The sequence below is a fragment of the Taudactylus pleione genome, unplaced genomic scaffold (assembly GCF_031769625.1).
Source record: "Taudactylus pleione unplaced genomic scaffold, aTauple2 ptg000043l, whole genome shotgun sequence".
Classification (NCBI taxonomy): domain Eukaryota; kingdom Metazoa; phylum Chordata; class Amphibia; order Anura; family Myobatrachidae; genus Taudactylus; species Taudactylus pleione.
Window position 1 is genome coordinate 18,257,386 of NW_028284445.1, and position 24,726 is coordinate 18,282,111.

Genomic DNA, 24,726 nt, shown 5'->3' on the forward strand with positions numbered 1-24,726 from the left:
AGCCGGCCCCTTTTTTGGAACGACCGTCCGCAAATAGCGTCCGGCTCTGAATCAGGTCCATAGATTATAGACTTTTTGCACGCCAGTGCTGAATTGTTTATGCCAAGTATGCAGTCAATGAAGAAAAAATTGGAAAATCCAGTGTCCGCAAGCAATAAACAATTAACTTTGTAAAGTTGATTGATGGTCACCAACTCGATTAGAAATCTTAATGGCAGATATCAACTTATTGCCGCTTGCACTGTTTGTAAGCATATGACACAAGCCAGGTATTATCACGGTATCGATGTATCCATGCGTAATATTGTGAAGAGCTCCGTTTCGAAGCACTGCCTCAAACACCGGCATACTCAGTCTCTGTGCGGCTAAGTCGGGTGAGATCACTCATCCCCAGACATCCAGCTCAGCTGCCGAATCTAGCCACGCTCGTGACGCGGTCTCTGGATTTAATGTCAATTAGTCTATTGGGGTCTCCATGCGGCTGTGGTGGGTGAGATCACTCAACCCAAGCTAGCTCAGCTCCCGAATCTCGCTCCGCTCGTGACACAGTCTCCGGACTCTCTGGCAATTGATGTCCCACAAATTAAATATGACCATTGTAACAACTTTGTTGTGCTTTATAGTTGGTATATGATATATATTTTGAGCATTTTTTACCATTACTATTGAATTTTATTGATCATAATTGCTATTGATATTATGTGTTATAAATAATAAATATTGATTATATTCTCTCTTCTGTATATATTTTTGTATTCCATTTTTGTTGTACGAGATGTCCCCAAACACCTCTCTTGAGAGCTGCTATTATAGCTGTTTAACCATTTTTCTATATATAGAGTGCGCCTGATATGCTCTTTGGAGCATATTTATCTTTTGAGTTTATAAAAGCTACACCTGAATCTAATGCTGCCCATCCACTAGACTGTTAAGTTGAGCGATTGAACGATAACGATATCGTTATCGTTCATAAATCGTTTGCAAAAAATGTCTAAAACGACCAGCGATGCGTGCTCCCCCTGGTCGTTTAGACATCTATCATCGGGCAAATATGCTGGTCAACCTGACAATATCGTCAGGTTCAGCATGTTTGCTGATGATTGATGAGCCTGCACTGAACGACTGCTCGCTCATCACAGACTGACAAACGACTTCACGATTAAAATGTCGTAATCGTACAGTCTTTTGCCTGTCTTCTAGTGGATGGGCGGCTTAAGTCCTCAGTCACGCATTGCATGTTTATTTTCACTTTTATATACTGTATGTCTAGTAAAGCGCTATGGATGAATTGTGGTGCGGTGGTGGGAACCCTTATGTTTATATGGGGGATGTTATAGCCTCTATAATAATCTCTTGTAAGGAGTAGTTTTTAAAGATTATTTTAAGAGCCTTAATGAGTAAGTAATAGGAGCAACTCATCGACCAGTGCCCCTGTCAAGTACCATCCTGTCCAACTGGTAATTACGGCCCTGTATTGCTGAATAATATGCACCTCACAGTTTGCACATGAATTTGTGAATCTTAAAAGCATTCCACCTTGTATTTTCATTGTATAGTACTTTAAGAATTCTACATAAAAATATTTAAATTTTTGTTTTATATATTGGCAGTGTGTGGCTTTCTAAGACTCCAGTGTCACAAATAGATTTCTTTGTGTAACCAAGTGTTGGCTGGTATAGATAATGAGATAAACACTTCTAATAATGATGTCATTATTTATTACAAGCCCCTGGTACATCTGGATAATGAAGGCTAGGCTAAGATAACTCTGACCCTTAATTCGGCAACGCTAAAAGGGATTAACAAGCTGTTTTCCCCTAAGATCAAATTAACGGTTTGTGCCATTAAAAATATTTAAATTACATTATGGCCATCTGTAGTCACATATCCTGCAGCTGTTGTATGCAGTTCATAAGCACTGTGCTTTTAGTATATGCCACCAGCTGCAGTTACTATTGCAGTTTTCATTTTCCAAATACCTTGTACTTCTATGCTTTAATTCTTTCTATATCCATATAACCTCTGTATGATTATATGGCAACATAGGAATTGTTTGCAGAATTCTGTTTTGGGCACTATGTGCCGTCTACAATTAACAGAACAGATACCATAGTGACGGTCATATAACTGCCCAATTGCCATCATTACACTTTTCGCTCAGTTCCTTTACAATGGGCATTTTACTGTAGTCAACAGACTGAGGCCCGCATAGCTGTGGGTGACCACCCACAGCTATAGCGAGCGGCCAAAATGATGGTCGCAATGGTCAAGACCATCGCGACCATTGGGCTTGCGACGATACCCTGCGGTAGGGTCTCGCTGCCACAAGCCTTGGAGTGCTTTTGGCTCTATCAAAGCACTCCCACTGACATCACTAGTGATGTCAGTGGGGCCAGCCCCAGATGGTAGGCGTCCCCATGGGAACGCCTCCGTCTGGGCAGCCACGCCCCGGCACGCCCACCAAAGGGGGCGTGCTGTCAATCAACATCGACAGCACGCCCCCTTTGGTGCGATACCCGGAGCGATGGAAACCCCTTTGGTGAGAGACCCATAACGACGGCTTGGCTGTCGTTATTGGGGTCTCGCGCATGCGCACGACGGAGCCGCCTCTGTCGTGCGCTTGCGCACTTGGGCAACATCGACCTGCTTGTGAGCGCTCAGCGCTCGCGAGCAGGTCTGAATCAGGCCCTGAGTGTACACGCTGCTACTAGTACTGTGAGTCTTGCAGGACTATTAACCAAAGTGAGAGTTTTTAGAGTTGGAGATGTTGCCCATAGCAACCAATCAGATTCTAGCTATTATCTTCTAGAAGGTGCTAGATAAATGTTAAGTAGAATCTGATTGGTTGCTATGGGCAACATCTCCACTTCTAAAAACTCTCCCTGTAGTAAATTTACCCCTAAGAGTGACACAAGTCATCCCCCTGTTGAGAAAATAGGCTGCGAGTAGCATGCTGCTTGGGGCCTGGGCTCAGATGCAGGCTGGAATCCTGGCACCTGTCCCATTCTGCCAAAGAGCTATGTGAGGTACAGTAGTAGAAGATCATATATGTATGAATGCTGTGTGCGATGACAATTTGCATTTCCTGGCACCTATAGTCCTCTTTCTTACTGTCTATGTGGAATTGTACGCTCAGACCCCCGGACCCGGTATTTAGATATTTTTGCTTCCCCCCACAACACCCCACTGGCTGCCTTTTCTGTGACGCACCATATCCCACCAATGTCATTGTTGTCCATGCTCCCCACCTTCATTCAGTCCATGTTTAAATGTTTATAGCGTAGTATATTTAAGTAATAAATGACTAATGTACCTAGATATAAAACCAATGTTATGCTAAGAAAGCAGAGAACTGTCCCCCCTTATAACATCAACCTTAGGCCCAGGCCTGTGGCCCTTCTACAGATCTAGACCTGTTTAGGGGCCTCCACAGGTTTGCAAAGTTGATGATCATCGGTAGTTCTTCCACCATCTTTGAGTTTACGTAAATTGCAAACTTGAAATGAGCAGTGTAACATTTTTAACTTGGCAAATGTTCAATTAATGATGGGGATTTATATGTGACATAGGTAGAGAGTATTTAAAACAGTCTTATTGTTTCAGGTAAAAACACAGAAAATATTGTTTAATTTTTTTGTTTATACTTCTACAGCGAGTTGGCCTACCTTGGCCTCTGTTTTTGTCCGACCCTGTCTGTGGTGTTCTAGTAATGATTGGTGCTTATACTGTTATGTTTTGTATTTATGCTCTTCTACTCTTTTGTTTTGAAATATTTTTATGTTTACCTTGTGATGTTGTGGCACTTTTTTTACTGTGTCAGATTATTTTTAGCCTTTATGAAAAATAACAATTTTATGAGGATGTAGGTGCAATTAACCTACTTAATTTGCTACATTTTAATTCTTTGACAAATTGCATTAATGTATATTAAAAAGAAAATAATATCTCTTTTGAAAATGTGTCTTTTTGTCATTAACTTCTAGACATAGGGGCCATATTATTCCCTTATATAGTATGTCGGAAGTAACATACATGCTCTATAAACATCTGTACTTTTGTCTAGTATGAAAGTATAGTATACTGCGGCAAATAAATAAACCAATATACCACTTAGGGGGGAATTTATTTGCGTAATGCTAGCACATATCGGACAAATACAGTAGCCCCAGCATCACCAGTTTTTCTATGCTCCTCTATGGGATACGAGGGAAATCTAGCGATGGAAACCCCTCTTTTTAAATTTAATTTCTCTGTTATAATTACCTCCTTCAATGCCTTTGGACATAGTATGTTTATAAATGCTGTCATATTACTCCACAATCTGGGATTACTACTATCAGGGCCGTCAAGAGCGGACAAGGTCCCGGGTACAGGAGGAGTGGCCCAGTGACGTCCCTCCCTGTTGTGTCACCCGGGGGCGAGAAGGGATGCTGAGTGCGTGGCGGAGCCATGGGCCGTCAAAAAGTGCCGGCCGGGTCCCTCACAGTGTCAGGAGCCAAGTGCTGCACTTAATTATACAGTGCAGTACCCAGCTCCTTTCACTGAGTGGGAGTCTGCACATTGGTGTCACCCCTCAGATGCCACTGGAGTGGCAAAATAAGGGAGGCGTGGCCACTCCCCCGCCAAAAAAAAGGGGGACAAGCAGCGCTTCAAATGGGGATACTTGTCCCCCTCAGCAGCTGACCCTGGCCCCAATTAGTATACCCCCCCTCCCCGCCCTTGGTGCCCTTGATTGCTATACCTATATAGGGAACATAAAGCTGGGTACACACTAGATGATACATCTGTGATTTTCAACCTTTTTCAGCTAGAGGCACACAACACAGGATTTTAAAATTGCCGAGGAACACCATCCGGCGATGCAGTGTGCGTGGCCAATAAAAAAACATACACATTGGCGGCACAGTGGTTGAACAACGCTGCGATATGTCGTCTGATCCGGTGGATGGAAGTGACATATCGCGCACATCGCCTTGTGTGTACACGCTCCAATATATTGCTGACTATGGGCCTGATTCAGAGCCACTCGTAAGTGGCAGCTCGTTCGCTCCGAGCGATGTTTGCCCAACTGCGCATGCGTACGGATCGTTATACGCATGCGCGAACCAGTCAGTGCGGCCGAAATTCATGTGCTCGCAAAATAGCGAATGCCTGCTAATTTGAGTGACAGGATGAGGCGTATGTGGGTGGTAACAGGGGAAGGTGCTTGAAAACGGGGAGTGGAGATCCGATCGCAGGCGTGCTTAAAGGTCAAAACGGGCGTTTTATCGGTGTGCCTAATTAATACAGCAGCGTCATTGACCACGTCACTGGGTTTTTTTTAACTCAGAACTGCTCGCAAAATTGTGGTAGCAAAAACCAACCACAAGAATAGCGAGCAGCTCATACCCTGGTCGATGTACTCGATTAATCTAATAAATAGCGGACATGACGTAGGATGCGAGCGGCCAGGGGGCGTAGTTTCCCAAAAAACTACCGCAAGTTTTGTTCGCTCGTTCAGACCTAGAGGCGTGAACAGACCGCAAACAGCGAACGGTTCATTTGATTAGCCACCCCTATTTTCTGGACGAGCGAGCGCAAATAGCGACCGGCTCTGAATCAGGCCCTATGCTCGCTCCCACACATCTTCAGCGATATCCTCATGCAGGTCTGATGGGCGAATGCAGCATGGCCCCCGCCGACGCTGCGGAGGTGTGTATGCACTTGCCGATGCCGGCGCCCCTTTCAGGTCCCGTCATTGTCTAGTGTGTACCGGCCTTTACAATTTAAAGTTATTTTGGAGAGAAACTAAAGTGCAAAAGATATTATACATAAAATACTGTATATAAATATTATACATTATATTCATCACCTGGAGGAGTCACATAAACCATTGTAAAACGTGTCAGTTATATGTAACGTGTCTCCATCACTGTAAGATTATAACCTCCTATACGACATATTATGCCTGTTACTTTGTGTGGAAAAGGGATTTGCTGTGAACTCCACACTCCATCAATACATAGGGGATTAAAGCATCATTGGATAATAAGGTCATATTCCTGACCAAAATTGAAGGTAATTTGTTAGTCATTTACAATAAAAAGATTATGTCTCCTGGGAGTTCCTCCTGATCCTGTTCAGCGCCTTAGCCTGAGTAATCATGGTGAAAAACCAAAGCTATTCAGACCATTGTTGGGATAAGAGAGGAGACAGAAGGGAATGTATTCTGCAGCAGCCTGGCTAGACAGAAAATTAACACCAGCATTCTTAAAGTGATGGTCACAGTGTCCCTGTTCTCATTTGTTAGCTCATGTTCCTTTCCTTTCCGTTAGTAGATCCATGGGCAGCATTTTATAGATGGAGTTTTTTTTTCTGGGGGGGGAGATGGAGGGGTTGTGTGGGGGATTTTTTTTTGTGTGACAAGACTATAATTTTTCTTTTTATTGTTGATTAAAACCAGAATGTGTATTGCTGCACCAAGAAAATAAAGAAAGTTGCGGCCGCGCACCTTTCCTATAAAATCTTCTGGCACTGTAACTTTTCCTTATAAATGCAGAGCGGATCAGCGATCTAGAGCGTGCTGTGTGCCTGTTCTGTATAGTAGTATGAAACGTAAAACAAATGAAACTCCGTGACACTACCTTTATTACCCTTACTTTACCAGGCCATGAGGTGCAACGTTTTTGTTTTTTTCTACAATGAAAGCCAGGTTGATGAGGTGTCTTTTGGGCTGTGATCACAGTTTAACACAACCGTGTTGTCTTTGGAGTAATGGAAGAGACTTTCTTGCCTTTGCATTTCCAGCATTGTGAGAACTCTTGGAAACATTTTTTTTTATGGATGTTCGTGGAGTATCACATTAAGAAGAGTTTATTTAGCTAGGTTTTGGCATTTTGGCAAGATCCATTGGCCATTATTCCCACCCAACATGGAGCTGCAGAGTAGCAGACTTCCGGGCGACACTTATTTGTTTTGGATCAAAATTGCATCTGTCTAGATGTAACATAAAAACTGATGACAGAGGGAGAACAGCCTATCCATCAAGCCTGTATAGTCTGAGCATGCAGATTTAACGCACACCTTCTCTGTAACACTGGGTGAGGATTAATACCTAGACGTGTCTTTCTAGGTCATAACCGGACAGGCATGGTCCAATAAAGTAAAACAAGGCTAAAAAGGATTTTAAAATTAAAACAAACATTAATGTGTTTAAATCGATAATAAAAAGTATAGAATTTATGGGGGAAAAGTATATTTTAAAAGGAATTACTAGCGTTTAATGAATATTGCTTGTTCCATGAAAATTCATATTTAAAATGTGGATAGTTTAGGGGAAAAGTCTGTGGTCTACTGTGTGCAAAGATTCAGAGATATACAGGTGTAGAGATGAACCAAAAACATATTTTAGTCTATAGCTGAATGCTGAATTCTTTTCAAAATATATTTAAAACCAACATTAAATTCAAGAGCTTATTTGCATTTGCATTAAGCAGGAGGGAGTGCAATGCTAAAATCTAATTGTACATTAGCTTCAGAAGGTAATAACTCCCTGTAAAATCAGTATTCTGCTTTATCTGGCTTTAGGATTTAGCTGACCCTGAATCTTTTTGTATCCTAGTTAAGCAGGTTACTTTGCCGCAGATTGAAATGTTGATTATATAAGGGCCGTCTGCAGAGACGTTCCAGACCATCATATGAAAGTTTAATGTAGTGTTTCCCCTTCTCTGCGCCAAAAACACTACCAGTATTCACTTGTTCTTCCCCCTTAGTCCCTACTAGCTGTCCACCTCCAAGGTTTTGCCATTCAGTCCAAAAATGATGTGTCCAGATATGCAGACACCACTCGCATAAGCAGTCTCCATAGCTTTCTGTGGGCACTGCGAAAAACTCCATTTACCAAACTTAGCTTATTGGAGCTTGGCCACGCCAGCTATCGTCATCCTAAGGAGTTAGCCATTGAAGCTAATAGGCTAAGGGCTGTCATGAGAAATTGTGGGGCCCAGTACAGATGAAACTGGCAGCCCTCCTACACACACACATAGTACTGAACACACATACACATATATACATATATGCACATGTTTACATGTCATCTTTAGGTTCAGCTATGTGGTGTTGAACACAGTGTTGCATGCATTTGTCCATGCTACTTCTGATTGATTGGAGATGGGGGCAACGGAAGGACCAGAAATGGGTACTGTGTCATAGAAACTAATGTATGCCTCTATGGTGTGTGGAAGCCGGTCATCGGACACGACAGGAGTACAGTGGTGGCCCCACAGCGCCTATGATCCAGATAGCGAGCTGCTTCTTACTCACAGGCGACATCTGCCAGTGAATAAGCAATTTGCAGGCTGGATCATCAGCGAGCTGCGCCCCCCAGCAAGTACCACCTGTACGCCCCTGATGCAGCCCTGTATGGGCTATATTTTCACAACTTTTTTTCTGAGAGATCCAAAGGTAAATAATACACATGCAGTGCCTAATGGCACATATGCAAAACAGCCCAGCTGGACCCGAACCCAAATGTTGATCACTTTGCCGGGAGCTTGGCTACATTTGTTCTTAAATTGGCCCCCTAGTGACATAACTGAGTCTACGGCCCTACTGAATCTATAGTTTTATGCAAAGAGTTACAGAATGTTTTATGGGAAACAAGAAATTGTGATGAAGATGGGCTGAGAGACCTGAGAACGTGAGAGCAGGTCATCAATCTTGGTAAAAGGATTTAAAGGCTCATTTGCAAATTGTCCTGTGAGATCCCTTAAGGCGCACATCCACTAGCAGATGAGTTAACAACAGTACGATTATGACATCGTAATCGTACCATCGTTCCCCATCCCCTGCAGTGCCTACACTGAACGATTAGTGTTGGCACCCTCCATTATCCCTGAGCATGGCCAATCTGTCGTTATCGACAGATTGATCGTCATGTTCAGGCGATGATTGATGTTGAAAACGACCAGCGGGAGCGCGCATCGCTGGTCTGTTCGACATTTTCATGCCTGATTCATGCACGATTAATGAGCGATTGCACGATTACGATGTCATAATCGTGCAATCGCTCATTAATATCTGCTAGAGGATACGCGGCTTTAGAAAATCTTTAGCAATCTGTGACAAGTGAAAATGAACACTGAATATCTGTATAATCCGTTCTTGTACAGTATATGTACTTACATTCTGTATGTGCCCTCTAAAGAATACAATTCCATTCAGTTTTATTATTTGTATTTGCACAAGCTTGGCCTCTGTTGTGCAAACTGAAGTTTCCTCTGCATCAAGTAATAATTTGGAGACTGGGTATAGCAATTGCGAAATGCTTTCCCTCCTCTTGTCTGGAAGGTAGAAGCCTTCTCTCTTGGTCCCAGTGATTTGCATTATATTCCAAGAGAAGATCATTATACTGCAGTATCAGTCTGATTATGCCAAGCAGGACACAGCTGTTGTAGAGCACACAAGACTGTAGCTGGTTGGGGCCCGAGAGTCACTAATTACCACTCATGCTGTTTTCTCTAACTGCCAAACATTGTCAAAGTGTTTTAAATCTTTTATTTCTTCCATTGAGCTGAAAACCCAAGGTGAATAAAAATTGATTTTCTTTCCTACTAAGGGCCAAAGACTTGTTAGTGAAGCTTGCGGTTCACTTTTGCATTATAATAAATCCTGAGGGGACAACTATTCCAGACCTAAACCGACCTTGCTTTAGTAATGCTACAGAATTAATTCAGCAGTCGCTGAGAAATGATTTTATTAAATAAGAAGAGAAGCGAGTCACATGACCCTCACTTAATAAGACACCGCTGCAGTTTAGGAACTAGACTGGTAGATGGGGCAGCGACACGGGGAACTGAGCGACAACCTGATACCCGCTTAGGTTTACTGCTCAAGTCAGCATCTCAACTCATCTGTGTGATTAGCGGTGACAGCACAACTCAGTGCACAGTGCAGGCCAGTGCTGTACACTTTCAGGAAATAATAAACACAGAACATTGAAACACATTTTGTGTCATATTAGTCATTAAAATGTAACCTTCGGAACGTGTACACAAGACGCGCAATGTAAACCAGATTGAGCTGCTCACCTAACCAACTTGCAAACTTTTTTTTTTTTTTTTTATTCTCAATAGAGACCTTTGCAGATATTCTGAGAAGTTTAATAAAATAATGTGGATTGACAAAACAAAAACAAGAAATAAATCAGAATAAATCGCAAGCAGGCTGACCAAGAAAAGTTACACTAATTTAATGAGAAAAAAAAAATTTAAAATACATTTTTATTTGGCTGTTCTAGAATATGAATGATCCAGTTATTATTACAGAATAATCTCCGAATATAAAGATATTACAAAAATTAACAAGTGTTTTTTTATTAAGATTAAAAAAGTTGATCATGTGCAGAATATTTTCTGCATGAAATGGGACCTTGAGTTTAAAATGCCTTTATTAGAAAAAGTAGATATGATACCGCCACTGCATAATATTGTGGTGTTACTTTAAAAAAAATTGCAATAAGTAAATACATTAGCAGGGAAAACCCCATGTATACCTCTACAGTATAATATACAGTGCAATATAACGTTTACTTGGGTACAATACCCCCACCCCCGTTTTTTCTCCCTTTTTCCTTCTTTATTTTCCTCTTTCTTCCTTTTCTCTTCCTCTCATTCTTCTTTCTTGAGAATATATCATTCAATGGTAATTTGATATCTTAGGAAGGTTGAAGATGGGTGGTCATTAATTGGCGTTAACAGTGGCAGATGATTAGTTGTGACTATGACATAAATTTAATATGCGTCGCTTTTCAAAGCCGCCACGTCTTCACTGGTTTCGGATACTGGATTTAAAGGGGCACTTATATTCAATACAAAACCAGGCATATTTTGTATTGAATATAACTGCCCCTTTAAATCCAGCGTCTGAAGACACCAAAGACATTTGTCACATTATTGTGAGCGGCTCTTCCTTGATTTTATAATAAGTTGCATAATCGTCAATATTTCCCAATATGGTGGTCAGCGCCCTGTGTAATATAGATTACAGGTACAATTTAATAACTGGCTAGAGTTTCGGCTTTACAAGTTATGTACAAAGGAACAAAGGCTGAAAGTTCAAGGAATGTGCACTGTATGTTTAGTTTACATCGGACATGCACCTAAGGAACATCTGTACATTTAAACATGTATAATGCTTTTATCATGGTGTTGATAAATGGAAACAAGTCAAGAGAAATGTACTTAATGCTTAATCAAAGCATCGGTGAAGCAGCTTTGGTCTGGTGATAATTACTCGCATACTCTCCCTTACTAATGCTTGTGATGCATAGAAAGGCATCTCTGATGTATTCCACTAAGCGAAACAGTTCAGGTACAAAAATTCACCGTAACAGGCTGATTTGAGAAGAACACATTTGAAACAACAATGATAATTACGCTCTAGCAACATTGCACAGCTGTGTCCAGCTGGTGGTCTACATTCCATCTGAGCCCCCTCCTGCTCTTTATTCATATATGGAAACATTTAGTGAAGTATCACAATGTAATATTGTGCCTCTGTCTTATGTTTCAGCTTTGGTTCGCATTTGTTAATGGATTTTCTGGACAAATTTTGTTTGAACGATGGTGCATTGGCTTGTACAATGTGGTAAGTGACTCATTTTTGGTCTTTGATTACACATGAAAGTGCCTAGCAGAGTTCTTACTCTTACTGTCTCTGATGTTTATCGCTGTCCATTATCTTACGCCCAGGTTTTCATGTTATGCTAAAGTATATTTTGAGAAAAACATCTTGTTCTGATGCAACATGTGACCGATATGTAAAACAGTTGTTGGGGAGTAAATTCAGTATAAAACCACATTTTCCATAAATCAAGTTGTACTCCCTTGGTAAATGCCTGGGATGCTTTTTAAAAAAATAAATAAAATAAGAATGTTAAAGTGTAATTTAATTTCTTGTATATTTGTTATAGATTTAGATTTTAAAGCTTAAAGGCGCCCATCCGCTACACGATATAAATGGACGATTGAAAGATAACGACATCGTTATCGTTCAATTGTTCGTTAATCGTGCAGTGAATATGCCGGCAAGGACCAGCGATGCGCGCTTCCGCTGGTTCATTGTCGGCATCTGTCATCGCCTGAACCTGCTGTCCAACTTGGCGATACCGTCAGGTTGTGCAGGTTCTGGGATGAGGGAGGGTGCACTCACTGAACGATATATCGTTCAGTGTGGGCTCAGGCCCTGATTCAGAGCCGGACACTCTGACAGAGCGCTCGCTCTGAATCAGGGCCGTCCCTGCTCCTTTTTGGAGCGGCCTCCTGGCTGCTCGCATAGCTGTGGGTGACCACCCACAGCTATAGCGAGTAGCCAAAATGATGGTCGCGATGGTCAAGACCATCGCGACCATCGGGCTTGCGACGAGACCCTGTGGTAGGGTCTCGCTGCCGCAAGCCCAGGAGTGCTTTTGGTGCGAGACCCTTAACGTTATTCGGGTCTCGCGCATGCGCACGACGGAGGCGCCTCCGTTATGCGCATGCGCACTTGGGCACCATCGACCCGCTTGCGAGCGCTAAGCCCTCCGAGCGGGTCTGAATCAGGCCCTCAGTGTCCACTGAACAAAATAAAGAACGGTAACGATGTCGTTATCGTTCAATTGTTCATTAGTCGTGTAGTGGATATGCGCCTTTACCCGTCATCTGCATCCAGTAGACAAAAGAACCTAATTAAAGGACCACTAAAGCTATACTATAAACCAGTTTGTATCAAATAACTAATAATAATAATCAGCAGTATATGTATGAAAATTTAATGAGCTTATCAGAATTTAAAATTTCTGCCAAGAGTTATGGTCTTTGGAACTGATTCAGGGCCTAATTCAGATCCGCTCGCAAGCGGGTCGCTGTTGGCCAAGTGCGCATGCGCACGACGGAGGTGGCTCCGTCATGCGCATGCGCGAGACCCGAATAACGACGGCCAATCCATCGTTATGGGTCTCGCACCAAAGGGGGCGTGCTGTCGGTGGTGGGCGTGCCGGGGGCGTGGCTGCCCAAACTGAGGCATTCCCATTGGAATGCCTACCGTCTGGGGCCGGCCCCACTGACATCACTAGTGATGTCAGTGGGAGTGCTTTTGGCTCTAATAGAGCCAAAAGCACTCCAGGGCTTGCGGAAGCGAGACCCTACCGCAAGGGTCTCGTCGCAAGCCAGATGGTTGCAATGGTCTTGACCATCGCGACCATAATTTTGGCCGCTCGCTATAGCTGTGGGTGGTTACCCACAGCTATGCGAGCGGCCAGGAGGCCGCTCTTAAACTCAGAGGGACGGCCCTGATTCAGAGCGAGCGCTCTGTCAGGGCGTCCGGCTCTGAATCAGGGCCTCAGTGTGTAAGAAAACACAATGATTTTCAGACATTTCCTCCGATGTCTGACGATCTGCACTACCACCTACATGAAATATTTTATAAACATGCCCCTTCTATTAGCTGGAACCCCAAGTACTGCTACATGCACTCCGCTTGTTCATTCCTCCTATAATCCTGGGTGGGGCCAGGATTAGGATCACCAATTACAAGACATAATCCCCCCCATTGACACACACTCAGGACCTCATTCAGAGGCGGTCGTTAAATGCAAGCGGTCACACAGAATCAGGGCGGCCGCTTGCATCCTGAACGGCCGCCTCCTTGTCGATCGTTAAGCTGTGGGTTACCACCCACAGCATAACGACCGACCAGGTTGATGGTTACGACCATACCCTAAGGTTGGATCTGGGCACTCGTAAGCCCCAGGGAGCTTCCTGCTCTGATGGAGCAGGAAGCTCCCACTGACATCACTGATGATGTCAGTGCGGCCGCCCACAAAATGGTAGGCCTCTATTTTGGAAACCACCCCCCCGGCCTGCCTACCAAACGGGGCGAGCTGTCAATCAACATCGACAGCCGCCCCTTAGGTAGCGAGCTCCGGAGCGACAGAGTTTATCTGTAGCTCCGGGGCTTGCACACGCGCAGTGCAGCTGCTGCGCATGCGCAGGCCTTACCATCGAGTCACTAACCTATGTAAAAAATTTTACATAGGTTAGTGTGTAACTTTGAGTTATTGTCACTTTTATGTAGATAGATAGGATTTATACTACTACTGTCAGAGCATTCAGAGCAGTTGAAGGTTTCTGCTAACTCATTCTCCCACTAACAACAAGAGCCTCAAATCGGAACTGGGTGGAGTAAGTTCTGATCATACAGTATACAGAACTCTACCTATCTGCCACATTCCACTCTGGTGACTCCTTGTAAGGTTCAAGCCATCCAATAATGAACTACAAATTGTTCTCTTGGGCACAGGTGTACCATGAAATAAAGCCACAGATGTAAATTCCAAAATATTTAGTTTTATACCATGCATGATAAAAACTCCAGAACTTCCCAGATGAGTGGGGTAATTACAGCAATATGTTTGACGCGATTCGTATGACATCTACATGCTTCATCAGAAACGCGTGCTGCAAAAGTTAGCAGTGGACATCAAAGGATAATTTGTCAGCTTTGAATGCTGCTCAGAGGCAGCACTACACTCCAGACTATTTCCTAGCCCCCCTGAAAGTATTGGTAAAACTCAGGAGCCAACCGCTGGTTGTTATCCTTTGATGTCTAGTAGCTCTTTAACTATTCTGACGTTTTAGTCATGCTTGGAATAAAATGGAATATTTTGGAATTGAATTATATGGAACGGTTTCATTGTACAGAGATTGAGAACACAACTACCTCTTCTATGGATTTTATTCACATAGTACACCTGCGTCCAAGAGAACCACTTGTATTTAATTTCCAGCTTTAGGAGGTCCAGACTCCCTTTTTGATTCTCATAGTGACTAAAACTGGTACAGCAAATTCTCTATTAGTGGACTGCCACAGATTACACTTTTCCAACATCTAGTTCTGCTGTCCATTCTGCTACTACCAATTCCCTGTTTCCAACACACAGCAGTGTTGTCAATGTTGTCAATGCTCCTCCCCCATTAACTTCCTATTCTAATCAATGGGAGTTTTACAGTTGAAAGGCTTTTTAAGCAGCGCAGAATGTTTTGAATAGCATATTTGTTTGTGTAAACCGTAGTTCTCAATCTCAGTCCTCGGGACCCCATACAGTTCACGTTTTCCAGGTCACCTAGCCAGTGCACAGGTGTATTCATTACACTGACACATTTTAAAAGATCCACAGATTGAGCTAATAATTTCACTTGTGATTCTGTAAGGGAGACCAGGAAAACATGCACTGTTTGGGATCTTGAGGAGTTTCAGAACCACTGTATTAGATCAATTCACCTATGTATGAGTAATACAATCCAGAACCTGCTGAGGATACTAATGCTAGGTACACACTGTGCAATAATTGGGCCTATCATCCTCTTCCCGGTTGGTTGGTCCTAATAATATTGCACACTCTGGGCCTGATTCAGACACGGTTGCAAGCGCTGAGCGCGCTCGCAACCAGGTCGATGTTTGCCCACTGGGCATGCGCACGACGGAGCCGGCTCCGTCGTGCGCATGTGCGAGACCCGGCTAGCGACGGGTGCTCCGTCGCTCCGGGTCTCGCACCAAAGGGGGCGAGCTGTCGATGGTGATTGACAGCTCGCCCCGTTTGATAGGCATGGCCGGGGGGGTGGCTTCACAAACGGAGGCGTTCCCAAGCGAACGCCTGCCGTTTGTGGGCGGCCCCACTGAAATCACCAGTGATGTCAGTGGGAGAGCTTTCGGCTCTATTAGAGCCAGAAGCTCTCTGGGGCTTGCGGCCACGAGACCCTACCACAAGGGTCTCGTCGCAAGCCCGATGGTCGCCATGGTCTTGACCATCGTGACCATCATCCTGGCCGCTCGGTATAGCTGTGGGTGGTCAGGAGGCCGCTCCAAAAAATAAAAACGTCCTGATTCAGAGCATCCATATCTGAATCAGGCCCACTGTACACAGCATTTGGTACCTACAGTTGTTCCATATCATGTTGGGCCTGTTTCCGCAACCAGGAGTTCTGCACAACTTCGGTTACGATAAGCCTGTATGATTCTACAAACGTAGTGTGTACAGAGATCGTCCAACCTAGAGCATTTAATAATGTCACTTCAACGATCTTTTGGGACATTTATTGTTCAGATAGGATCAATAATTGATTAGTGTATATACAGGAAATTGGATGTTCATAGGATCACTAGTAATGGTCTGCAAAATGGCTGATCAGTACCAAACACCAGCAATCTACAGCCCCGATTGGTCGGTGAAATCCAACATGTTGGACAACCTGATTTACAGATTCCGATCATTTTTTGCTCGGAATCGGCAATCAGTGAACTCCATACATTGCCATTCTGTTTACACAATCATCTGCGAAACGCAGAATTGCCTCAATTGATTGCTGATGTATGGGAACCATAATACTGTTTCATCTATACATAGTATAAAATAAAGTCCCTGGTAGGCATCTGTTTGTTCTCGGCTAATCTTGAGAACCATTGGACGGATTTTGATGCAGTTTTCACTATTCTATAGAGCATTTGTCAAGGAAGGATTAGGTGTATGATACATTACTGTATGACAAAGGGGAGCTGAGTACTGACTATTTTAGTGAAGCAAGTCAATGAAAGAAACGTACGTCCGAGAGCTTTCTTGGCTTTCTCTGCCTAAACCGTTAAAGATGGACTTTATTTTAAACCATGTAGAGATTGATGGGTATTATCCGGTTTATCTAGAAAAATTATTTAAGTCCTGTTTACTGGTACAAATTTTCCTTTTTACCATTCCTATTTCATTTATGTGAAAAACGATTCTTTAATTTCAGTCGAGTCCAATTCCCAGTAAGAGTCTGCTTTGGTATGACAATAAATAAGGCACAGGGACAGACACTTCTCTTGGCTGGAGTTGACCTGAGCGGAGACTGTTTTTCTCATTTTACATGTCACATCAAAACTAAACCTGTTCGTGTTGACGTTAGGAGTAAAAACGACTAATGTCTACAAAGCAATCTTATAAGACCTCGGTTAAAAAAAGACTATCGCTGCAAATTCAAAATTGGTCCTGTGTGAAGCCGGGGTGGGTTGCTAGTCTTAAGCCATTTACACACTAGACAATTTTTTAAACATTTGGTAATTTTCCGACAATGACAAATCGTCCAGTGTGTACGCACTATGCGCGCTCCCGCTGCGTCGCCCGTCACATACTCAGATCTGTTGTACATCTGTACATGCTGCTCAATCTGAGGATGTGACTGACCGCCCCATGCATTCGGATGCGGCGGGCAACGACATATCATGCGGCTGTTCACCAAATCGTGTGGTGTGTATGGACCGCACTAAGAGGTCTATTTACCCAAGCAGTGTTAGAAGACAGAGTGAAAAGTGATAAGGTGCCAGCCAATCAGCTCCCAACTGTCATCTCACAGGCTGTGTTTGAAAAATGACAGTTGGGGGCTGATTGGCTGGCACCTTATCACTTTCATATCACTTTTCACTCTGGGCCTGATTAAGACCCGCTCGCAAGCGCTATGCACTCACAAGCGGGTCGATGTCTGGGCAGTACACACGCGCAAGCCCCGCAGCGAGCAAGTAATCACTCGCTGCGGGACTCACTACAAGACGTGGCGACTGTCGATGTTGATCGTCAGCTCGCCCCGTTTTGTAGGCAAGGAGGGGGGGGTGGCTGGCCAAATGGAGGCGTTCCCAAAGGAACGCCTGCCATTTGGGGGCGGTCCTACTGACATCACGAGTGATGTCAGTAGTGAGCTTCCTGCTCTGAATGAATTTGATTTTGAACACTATAATTATAACTTGTTTTATATTTTTACATACTGTACAAATACTCCCCCTCATTATCCAAAGTAAAATAAAGTTTGGAATCCTAATACAGGAACCTAATCAGTCCCTAGCACGTCACGTGAATTGAATGGTAATACAATAATGTTTCTAAACACCTGTCAGCTTTATAATGTGTGAATTACAGGAATGTAAGGACAGCCTCATTTTCTAAGCACATGGATGTGGCATGGGGCAGGAAAAAACTTTAAAAGAGCATAAACTATCCATCTTAATGTACCTTAAAGATAGACCTACTGTAGAAACACAATGTCATTTACTTCAGTACAGAGGAACTGGAACAGCATTAATTGTAAATAGAATATCTAATATGATAATGCGTAAACATTCTTTACTTGTGTGAGTAGAGAGAATCCAAACCGATGACCTTGTAAGGATCTAGTCCTGTTAGTGGGATCACTGGCATATTTCATGCATGGCTGATACTACAATTTCTGGTAATAACAGTGAGAGTTTTTAGAAGTGGAGAAGTTGCCTATAGCAACCAATCAGATTCTACTTAACATTTAACTAGCAGCTTCTAGAAGATAATAGCTAGAATCTGATTGGTTGCTATGGGTAACATCTCAACTTCTAAAAACTCTCACTTTAGTAAATGTACCCCATAGTGAGATTAGAGATCGCTTTCAGTGAATTATGAATCCTGGATACACACCCTGGGGCCAATGCCAAATTGGATCTATTATCACTAAGAATTTAAACTTATAACTCTTCCGTTGAATCATTCAAGAAAAGCACTTTGTACAGATGTCAACCTCACCCATCCCATGATCAGTGCGATATTTATGATCTAATAAACTTAGCAAGGACACTTTTCCTGGATGAAACAGTGTTAATCAATGTTAAAGGCTTACTTATCATGATTAAATACTTGAGCCTAGATAAAAAGTATGTGCTAAATCCAGGAGTGAAAAGTTTACCTCCTGCATGCCATAGGTCCGGTTGATGTTTTGAGGTTGACATAATTTGTTAAACTCTCCGAAAATCATCACCTTATTTAGTCTATTTTTTTTTATTTTATTTTTTAACTTATTTTTATTCAGAAAGGAGCAGATAAAAATAATACAGAAATGGTATGATAAACAATATAATGTACATAAAAGATACAATAATTGGCAAATACACAAAATCATAAAATATATAAAGGGAAAAAAAATATATTGCAATTTAAACAAAAACCAACAATGTATGCATTTGAAATAATAAACAGGTTAAATAAATTATATCAAAATCAAAATTAGGCTATTGTTTTTTAAGATATTATACAATGTCTTATTCCGATCATCTCTAGAAATGAATGAGGTACTACAATTCCAAAACATATATTTTCATATTTTCTAGTAGAAGCTGTTAAATGATTTCCAGATTTCCACCTTTACACAACTAACTACCTCATACTGTACATGCTGTCCTGAAACTTTTACTGAAGGAAAAATAAACTAACTTATTGTGCTAAGTCACGCCGAAAAAGAGCACAGCAGCTTTTATAAGGTGGATGCTGTATCCTGTGGTGATTGCATAGAATATAACAAAGGGTTACATATAACTCCCATCTCTACACTCAGTGGTTGGTGCATTCTGAAGTATATCTGAGACTTTGTAATAAATTAATGAACAAGTACGGTATGTATGTACAGTATCATTGATATCTCTAAAATAATATTAGAGTTTGACTTTTTTTAATATCAATAGATAGAAACCTTACAGTGTATTAGATCATCCAATAATACAATGTCCTATAAACGGATAGGCTTGATCCTATATATACAGTAACTTTCCTTTCAATCAAGGCAATATTTTGAATTGCACAATTCTGCCCATAGATATTGGGTCCAGAATATATGGGAGTTGGGGCATCTTACCCCGCTAGGGAAATTAACATAAACAGTACCGCAGGGTACTGAATCATCATCTGGTAGCTAGAGAGAGGTATATAGGGGTATAGTTTTAATAACAGTTGCAAGCTTTGAAATACAGACGCATATCTTAATCCCGATGCTGGAACCCCGAAGGACGCCAGACTGAACGAGGTAAGTTAGCGTTAGCAGCAGGGGGGGGCGGGTTAGGTTTAGGGAGTGTAGCGGGGTTAGGTTTTGGCAGGAGGCGGTTAGCGTTACGCACCCCTGGGGGGGAGGGATAGGGTTAAGCACTCCCAAAGGGAGGTTAGGGTGAGGCAACCCCCCCGGGTTAGGGTTAGGCAGTAGGGGGGGAGGTTAGGGTTAGGCACCACTAAGGGAGGGTTAGGGTTAGGGGGGGGGGAGAGGAGTAAGGATAGGGTACTCACGTGCCCTGTCAGGATCTTCTCGCTGCCGGCTTCATACCCATTACCATGCAAGTTTGAATTTTGGATTTATTATCACTTAGAAAAATATAGCAATTAAAATTGAGTTGCGCTAACTTTTATGTGGCATAATAGAAGACACTTCATGTAATGGCAGCATACATTACTAACAATTAGGAATATATTATAACTAGGGATGTGCAGGCTCGGATAGGTTCGAGTTTGCACGTGGAGTTCGGATTTTTCCCTCCAAAAAAACGGAACTCAGAAAGAGGCAAAACGTCATCTTGCATGGACGAACATCATCATTCCTGGACAAAAGTCCAGGAATGATGATGTTCATCCATGCAAGATGACGTTTTGCCTCTTTCTGAGTTCCGTTTTTTTGGAGGGAAAAATCCGAACTCCACGTGCAAACTCGAACCTATCCGAGACTGCACATCCCTAATTATAACAGTAACTTTAAACCTTGCTTCTTGGCCATAGATTGCAGCATACCATCCCTGGGAGCTGAATATGGTCATACTGTAAGCAGTGTTGTGGAGCTGATGTACAGGCTCAGAAAAGGAAGGGCCACGGTTATGTATACTCTTCTTATATAGATATAAGGAGGAATGATGTTACCCTCAGCTGTGTAGAAGTGGGGAGTCTCCCCTTTGGTGCGCTTTTGGCACCTATGTTCGGTCTCTTTGTTTAGCCTGAGTACCAAGAGTATGTTTGTTATTATTCTCTATATTCTGCAGCACTGTATGGTCAGGTTTTTGGCCCAGTGGAGATTACAATCTTTTTTCCCCTAGCACATGGAACACACAACACCCATGTAAGCAAATATACTAGTTCTTCTTTAAACTGTGGGAGGAACCAAAGCTCTGAGAGGAAATGTACATGAGCTCTGATTCAACATTAAAACTGTATACAAATACCACCCTCAATTGGAATCAAAACCCAAACCACAGTGCTGGAGTTCAATGGTGGTCATCATTGCCATGGCTGTCTAGGTATTATGTCATGTGGGGGCAGATCACAGCTTTGGATCCAGTTTCTGCCTGTTGTGAGAACCTCTCTAATCCACATACATTATATAACAGTCAGTTCATTTGGCAGAAGTCTCCAATATCACCCCCTTCATACTGCGCCAGGAAAGCCAACAGCTTTACTTCAAGTAATTAGGTGGTCCAGATGATATCCCATATACTGTACAGAATATAGGCAAGGCCGCAAAGTGATTCACGCTGGCAGAAGAACAACACAGATGGTGTAATGGTTAGCATTACTGCCTCTCAGCACTGTGGTCGTGGGTCCGATTCCCACCACGGCCTAACTGTATGGAGTATGTATATTCTCCCTGTGCTTGCGTGGGTTTCCTCTGGGTACTCCAGTTTCCTCCCACACTCCAAAAATATACTGGTAGGTTAATTGGCTCCCAACATAAATTAACCCTAGTGTGTAAGTGCATGTACATGTGTTAGGGAACATAGATTGTAAGCTCCACTGGGGCAGGGACTGATGTGAATGGTAAGATATTCTCTGTAAAGCGCTGTGGAATATGTGTGCGCTATATAAATAACTGGTAATAAATAACACTTGTTTTCTGCACTGTTTCCCGTTACGCATGCAGCAATGTGGCAGCCAACATAGGGAACTAGTTATCAACTAGATTAACCATACAAGTGATAAAACACGTATATGATATTGGTGCTCCAGCCAATCAGCTCTTGTCATCTGTTTGAAAAATGACAGTTGGAAGCTAATTGGCTGGAGCACCTTTTATCATATGTAACAAGTTTAATCACTCGTTGCGTATGATGAAACTCATTGATAAATACGCCCTTAGCCCCAAATCTCTCCATGTAAAACGAAAGACAATCTGAATGAACATCTCGTCCGGACTGATCAGATGTCAATCAGCACTTTCTAAAAATATTGTTGACCTATAGCCGCAATCTCCCAGTGTGTGATCATCACCAGACCACAGTTATAGGCCTTCATGTGTGTAGACCATTTGGATCGATCCAAATAGGTAGCCAATTTGCTCAAAGCTCTGATTACTCAATGCGCAGACAGAGAGTCCGAATCCACATAAGCTAGGGTATATTTCATTTTCAGTATTGGAATTTATGGACACAGAACTTATGGAAAAATCATATTGGGCGTAATCTTCTTATTGAGAACAAACTATCAAAACTGTATCCAACTCATTGGAGACTTTAGCAACTCAATGCAGCGCTGGTTACACTAATATCTATTTATTAGAGGATGAACTTAAATTAAATCATGCATAAAATTACATCCACATTATAATGATAATTCTTAAAACATTTATATCTGCTCCATTGATAAATGCAAATCACATTATAAGATTGGATGTCAGGCTAAAAATATATACTTGGCTTTAAATAATTGAAAATTACAAAAAAAGTCCCGCATGAGGGTTAGCTAAATAATTATGGCAAATGTTTATCCTGCAGAGGTAAAGTGTTTTCAGTAGCAGTAACTCTGCTTGGTAAATATATAGATACTGTAGTATAATTATTTAGTGCACATACGATGTTCCATGTTTGGTAGTGGAAAAAGTTCCAAATCGGGCTGTCTAACAGTAGAGTCCGGGGCGTCCCCCAGCGGCTTAGCCACTCTACTCACGTTCCTCCTGCCAGCTGTATTCCGTCTTTGGAGGAAAATTACTCCACAACGATTGCTTTTGTTACTCGCACTGGATGCAAATCTTAGGTGCGGTACGAGCGTGGCTCCCGATGCTGGTATATTGCAGTCGCACTCCCCGTCAGGTGCCTGCCAATTGTCAGACCAAGCCGGCACAATACATCAATACCATGTATAGTCCCTGTTTAGTTCGGCGGCAGACGCAGCACCACTTACAGCAATAGTGGCTGGAATTTAGAAATGATAATGGACTTTTCCTTGTCCAGGGACACAGTCCAAGAATACTGGGTAAAATCACCAGCTCCACAGTGGTTATAGATTGGGACAGCGACGGGTTTTGTCTACTCTATAGACTTTTTCAAACTTGAAAAAGTTTATAGAGTAGACGAAACGCGTCGCAGTCAGCTGGCAGGAGGAACGTGAGTAGAGCGGCTAAACTGCTGGGGGGTGCCCCGGACTCTACTATTAATTTAGTCTGAATCATTACAGACAGCCCGATTTGGAACTTTTTCCACGACCAAACATGGAACTAATTATACTACAGTATCTATATATTTACCAAGCAGAGGTACTGCTACTGAAAACACTTTACCTCTGCAGGATAGACATTTGTCATAATTATTTAGCTAACTCTCATACGGGACTTTTTTTTTAATTTTCAACTATTTAAAGCCAAGTATATATTTTTAGCCTGACATCCATAGGAATTTTATAATGTGATTTGCATTCATCAATGGAGCAGATATAAATGTGTTTAGATTTATAATTATAATGTGGATGTAATTTTATGCATGATTTAATTTATGTTCATCTGCTAATAAATAGATATTCGTGTAACCAGCGCTTCATTGTGTTACTAATGTCTCCAATGAGTTGGATACATTTTTGATAGTTTGTTATCTATGATTTAGTGCGGGGGTAGCAAATCCCCTGGAATTGCATGCTGCAGGTACACTTACTATTGATTTAATTGGTTGTCCAGCGCAGACCTTTGTGTTTCCTTTTCCTATTGGGTGTGATCTTCTTATTGACATGATTTGCACTGTGACATAGGACGTATGTGTACAAAGCAAAGTGTTACAGACTTGGGCACAATTTCACAGAAGAATGGAATCATGGGACTTCAGACAATAAATGTAGACAGAGAAGCGTGTCCCTTTCTCAAAAGGAATATAAAGATTGTATTCAGAACTATATATAGCAATGAAAAGCTAAAGCCGGCTAGACACTAGAACGATGTATAGCCGGCCGATCTGACTGGCGACGGGACCCTGCATCGGCAAGTGTATACACACTTTGCACGATGCAGGGGATGACGGTGTGATGTAGTATGCCATTCTGCATGCGGCAGCATGGCATCATACATGATATTTTCTGATTGACCGTGCAGCACAGCCACCCAGAAGATATCGCATGTGACCACGGGAGTGCACAAATTGGGCATACGCATTTAAAGATATGCCCGATTTGTTATTCCGATTTGCCGGGAAATTACAAATCGAGCTGATATTGTTCTAGTGTGTACCCACCTTTAGCCTCTCATCCACTGGGGCTACAAAACTAAGAATTTCACCATTTCTAGTAATACAGTATATTCTTCATAGAGGTGACTGTGTACAGTCAGCAATCCATATGGGATGCTTAAGCTATAATCATCAGATGGATCACTCACCCAAATTCTCGCACAAACTACATCTTAATGCAATTTCTACTTCAGGGTCCATAGGGTATCAACAGGATACCTTGGGGTATAGGTGATGACGTCAGGCATCGGGCACCATAGAGTTAAGTTTTCAGCCTCCCAGGATGCACTAGGGTCCCCCTCCTATACCCTGCCCCGACCCAAGGCAATCCCAGTTTCGTTGGTTCCCGGCTCGGAGTCGGATGCACCTGTTTAGAGGGGGGCTAAGGATAGCCCCTGAAGTTTTCTACAAGGCAGCTGTGGCTGCACATCT

At 42.5% G+C, this 24,726-nt stretch overlaps 1 protein-coding gene across 2 annotated transcripts in view; it reads left to right on the top strand.

Annotated features, from left to right (window-relative positions):
* The window catches only part of ATP8A2 (ATPase phospholipid transporting 8A2), a 758,530-nt gene that overhangs the window by 499,355 nt on the left and 234,449 nt on the right, over positions 1-24,726 (top strand). For both annotated transcript variants that reach the window (XM_088460283.1, XM_088460284.1), the window contains one exon: positions 11,551-11,625. In XM_088460283.1, coding sequence (XP_088316409.1) covers positions 11,551-11,625 — 75 coding nt within the window. The remainder of the gene's footprint in view (positions 1-11,550; positions 11,626-24,726) is intronic.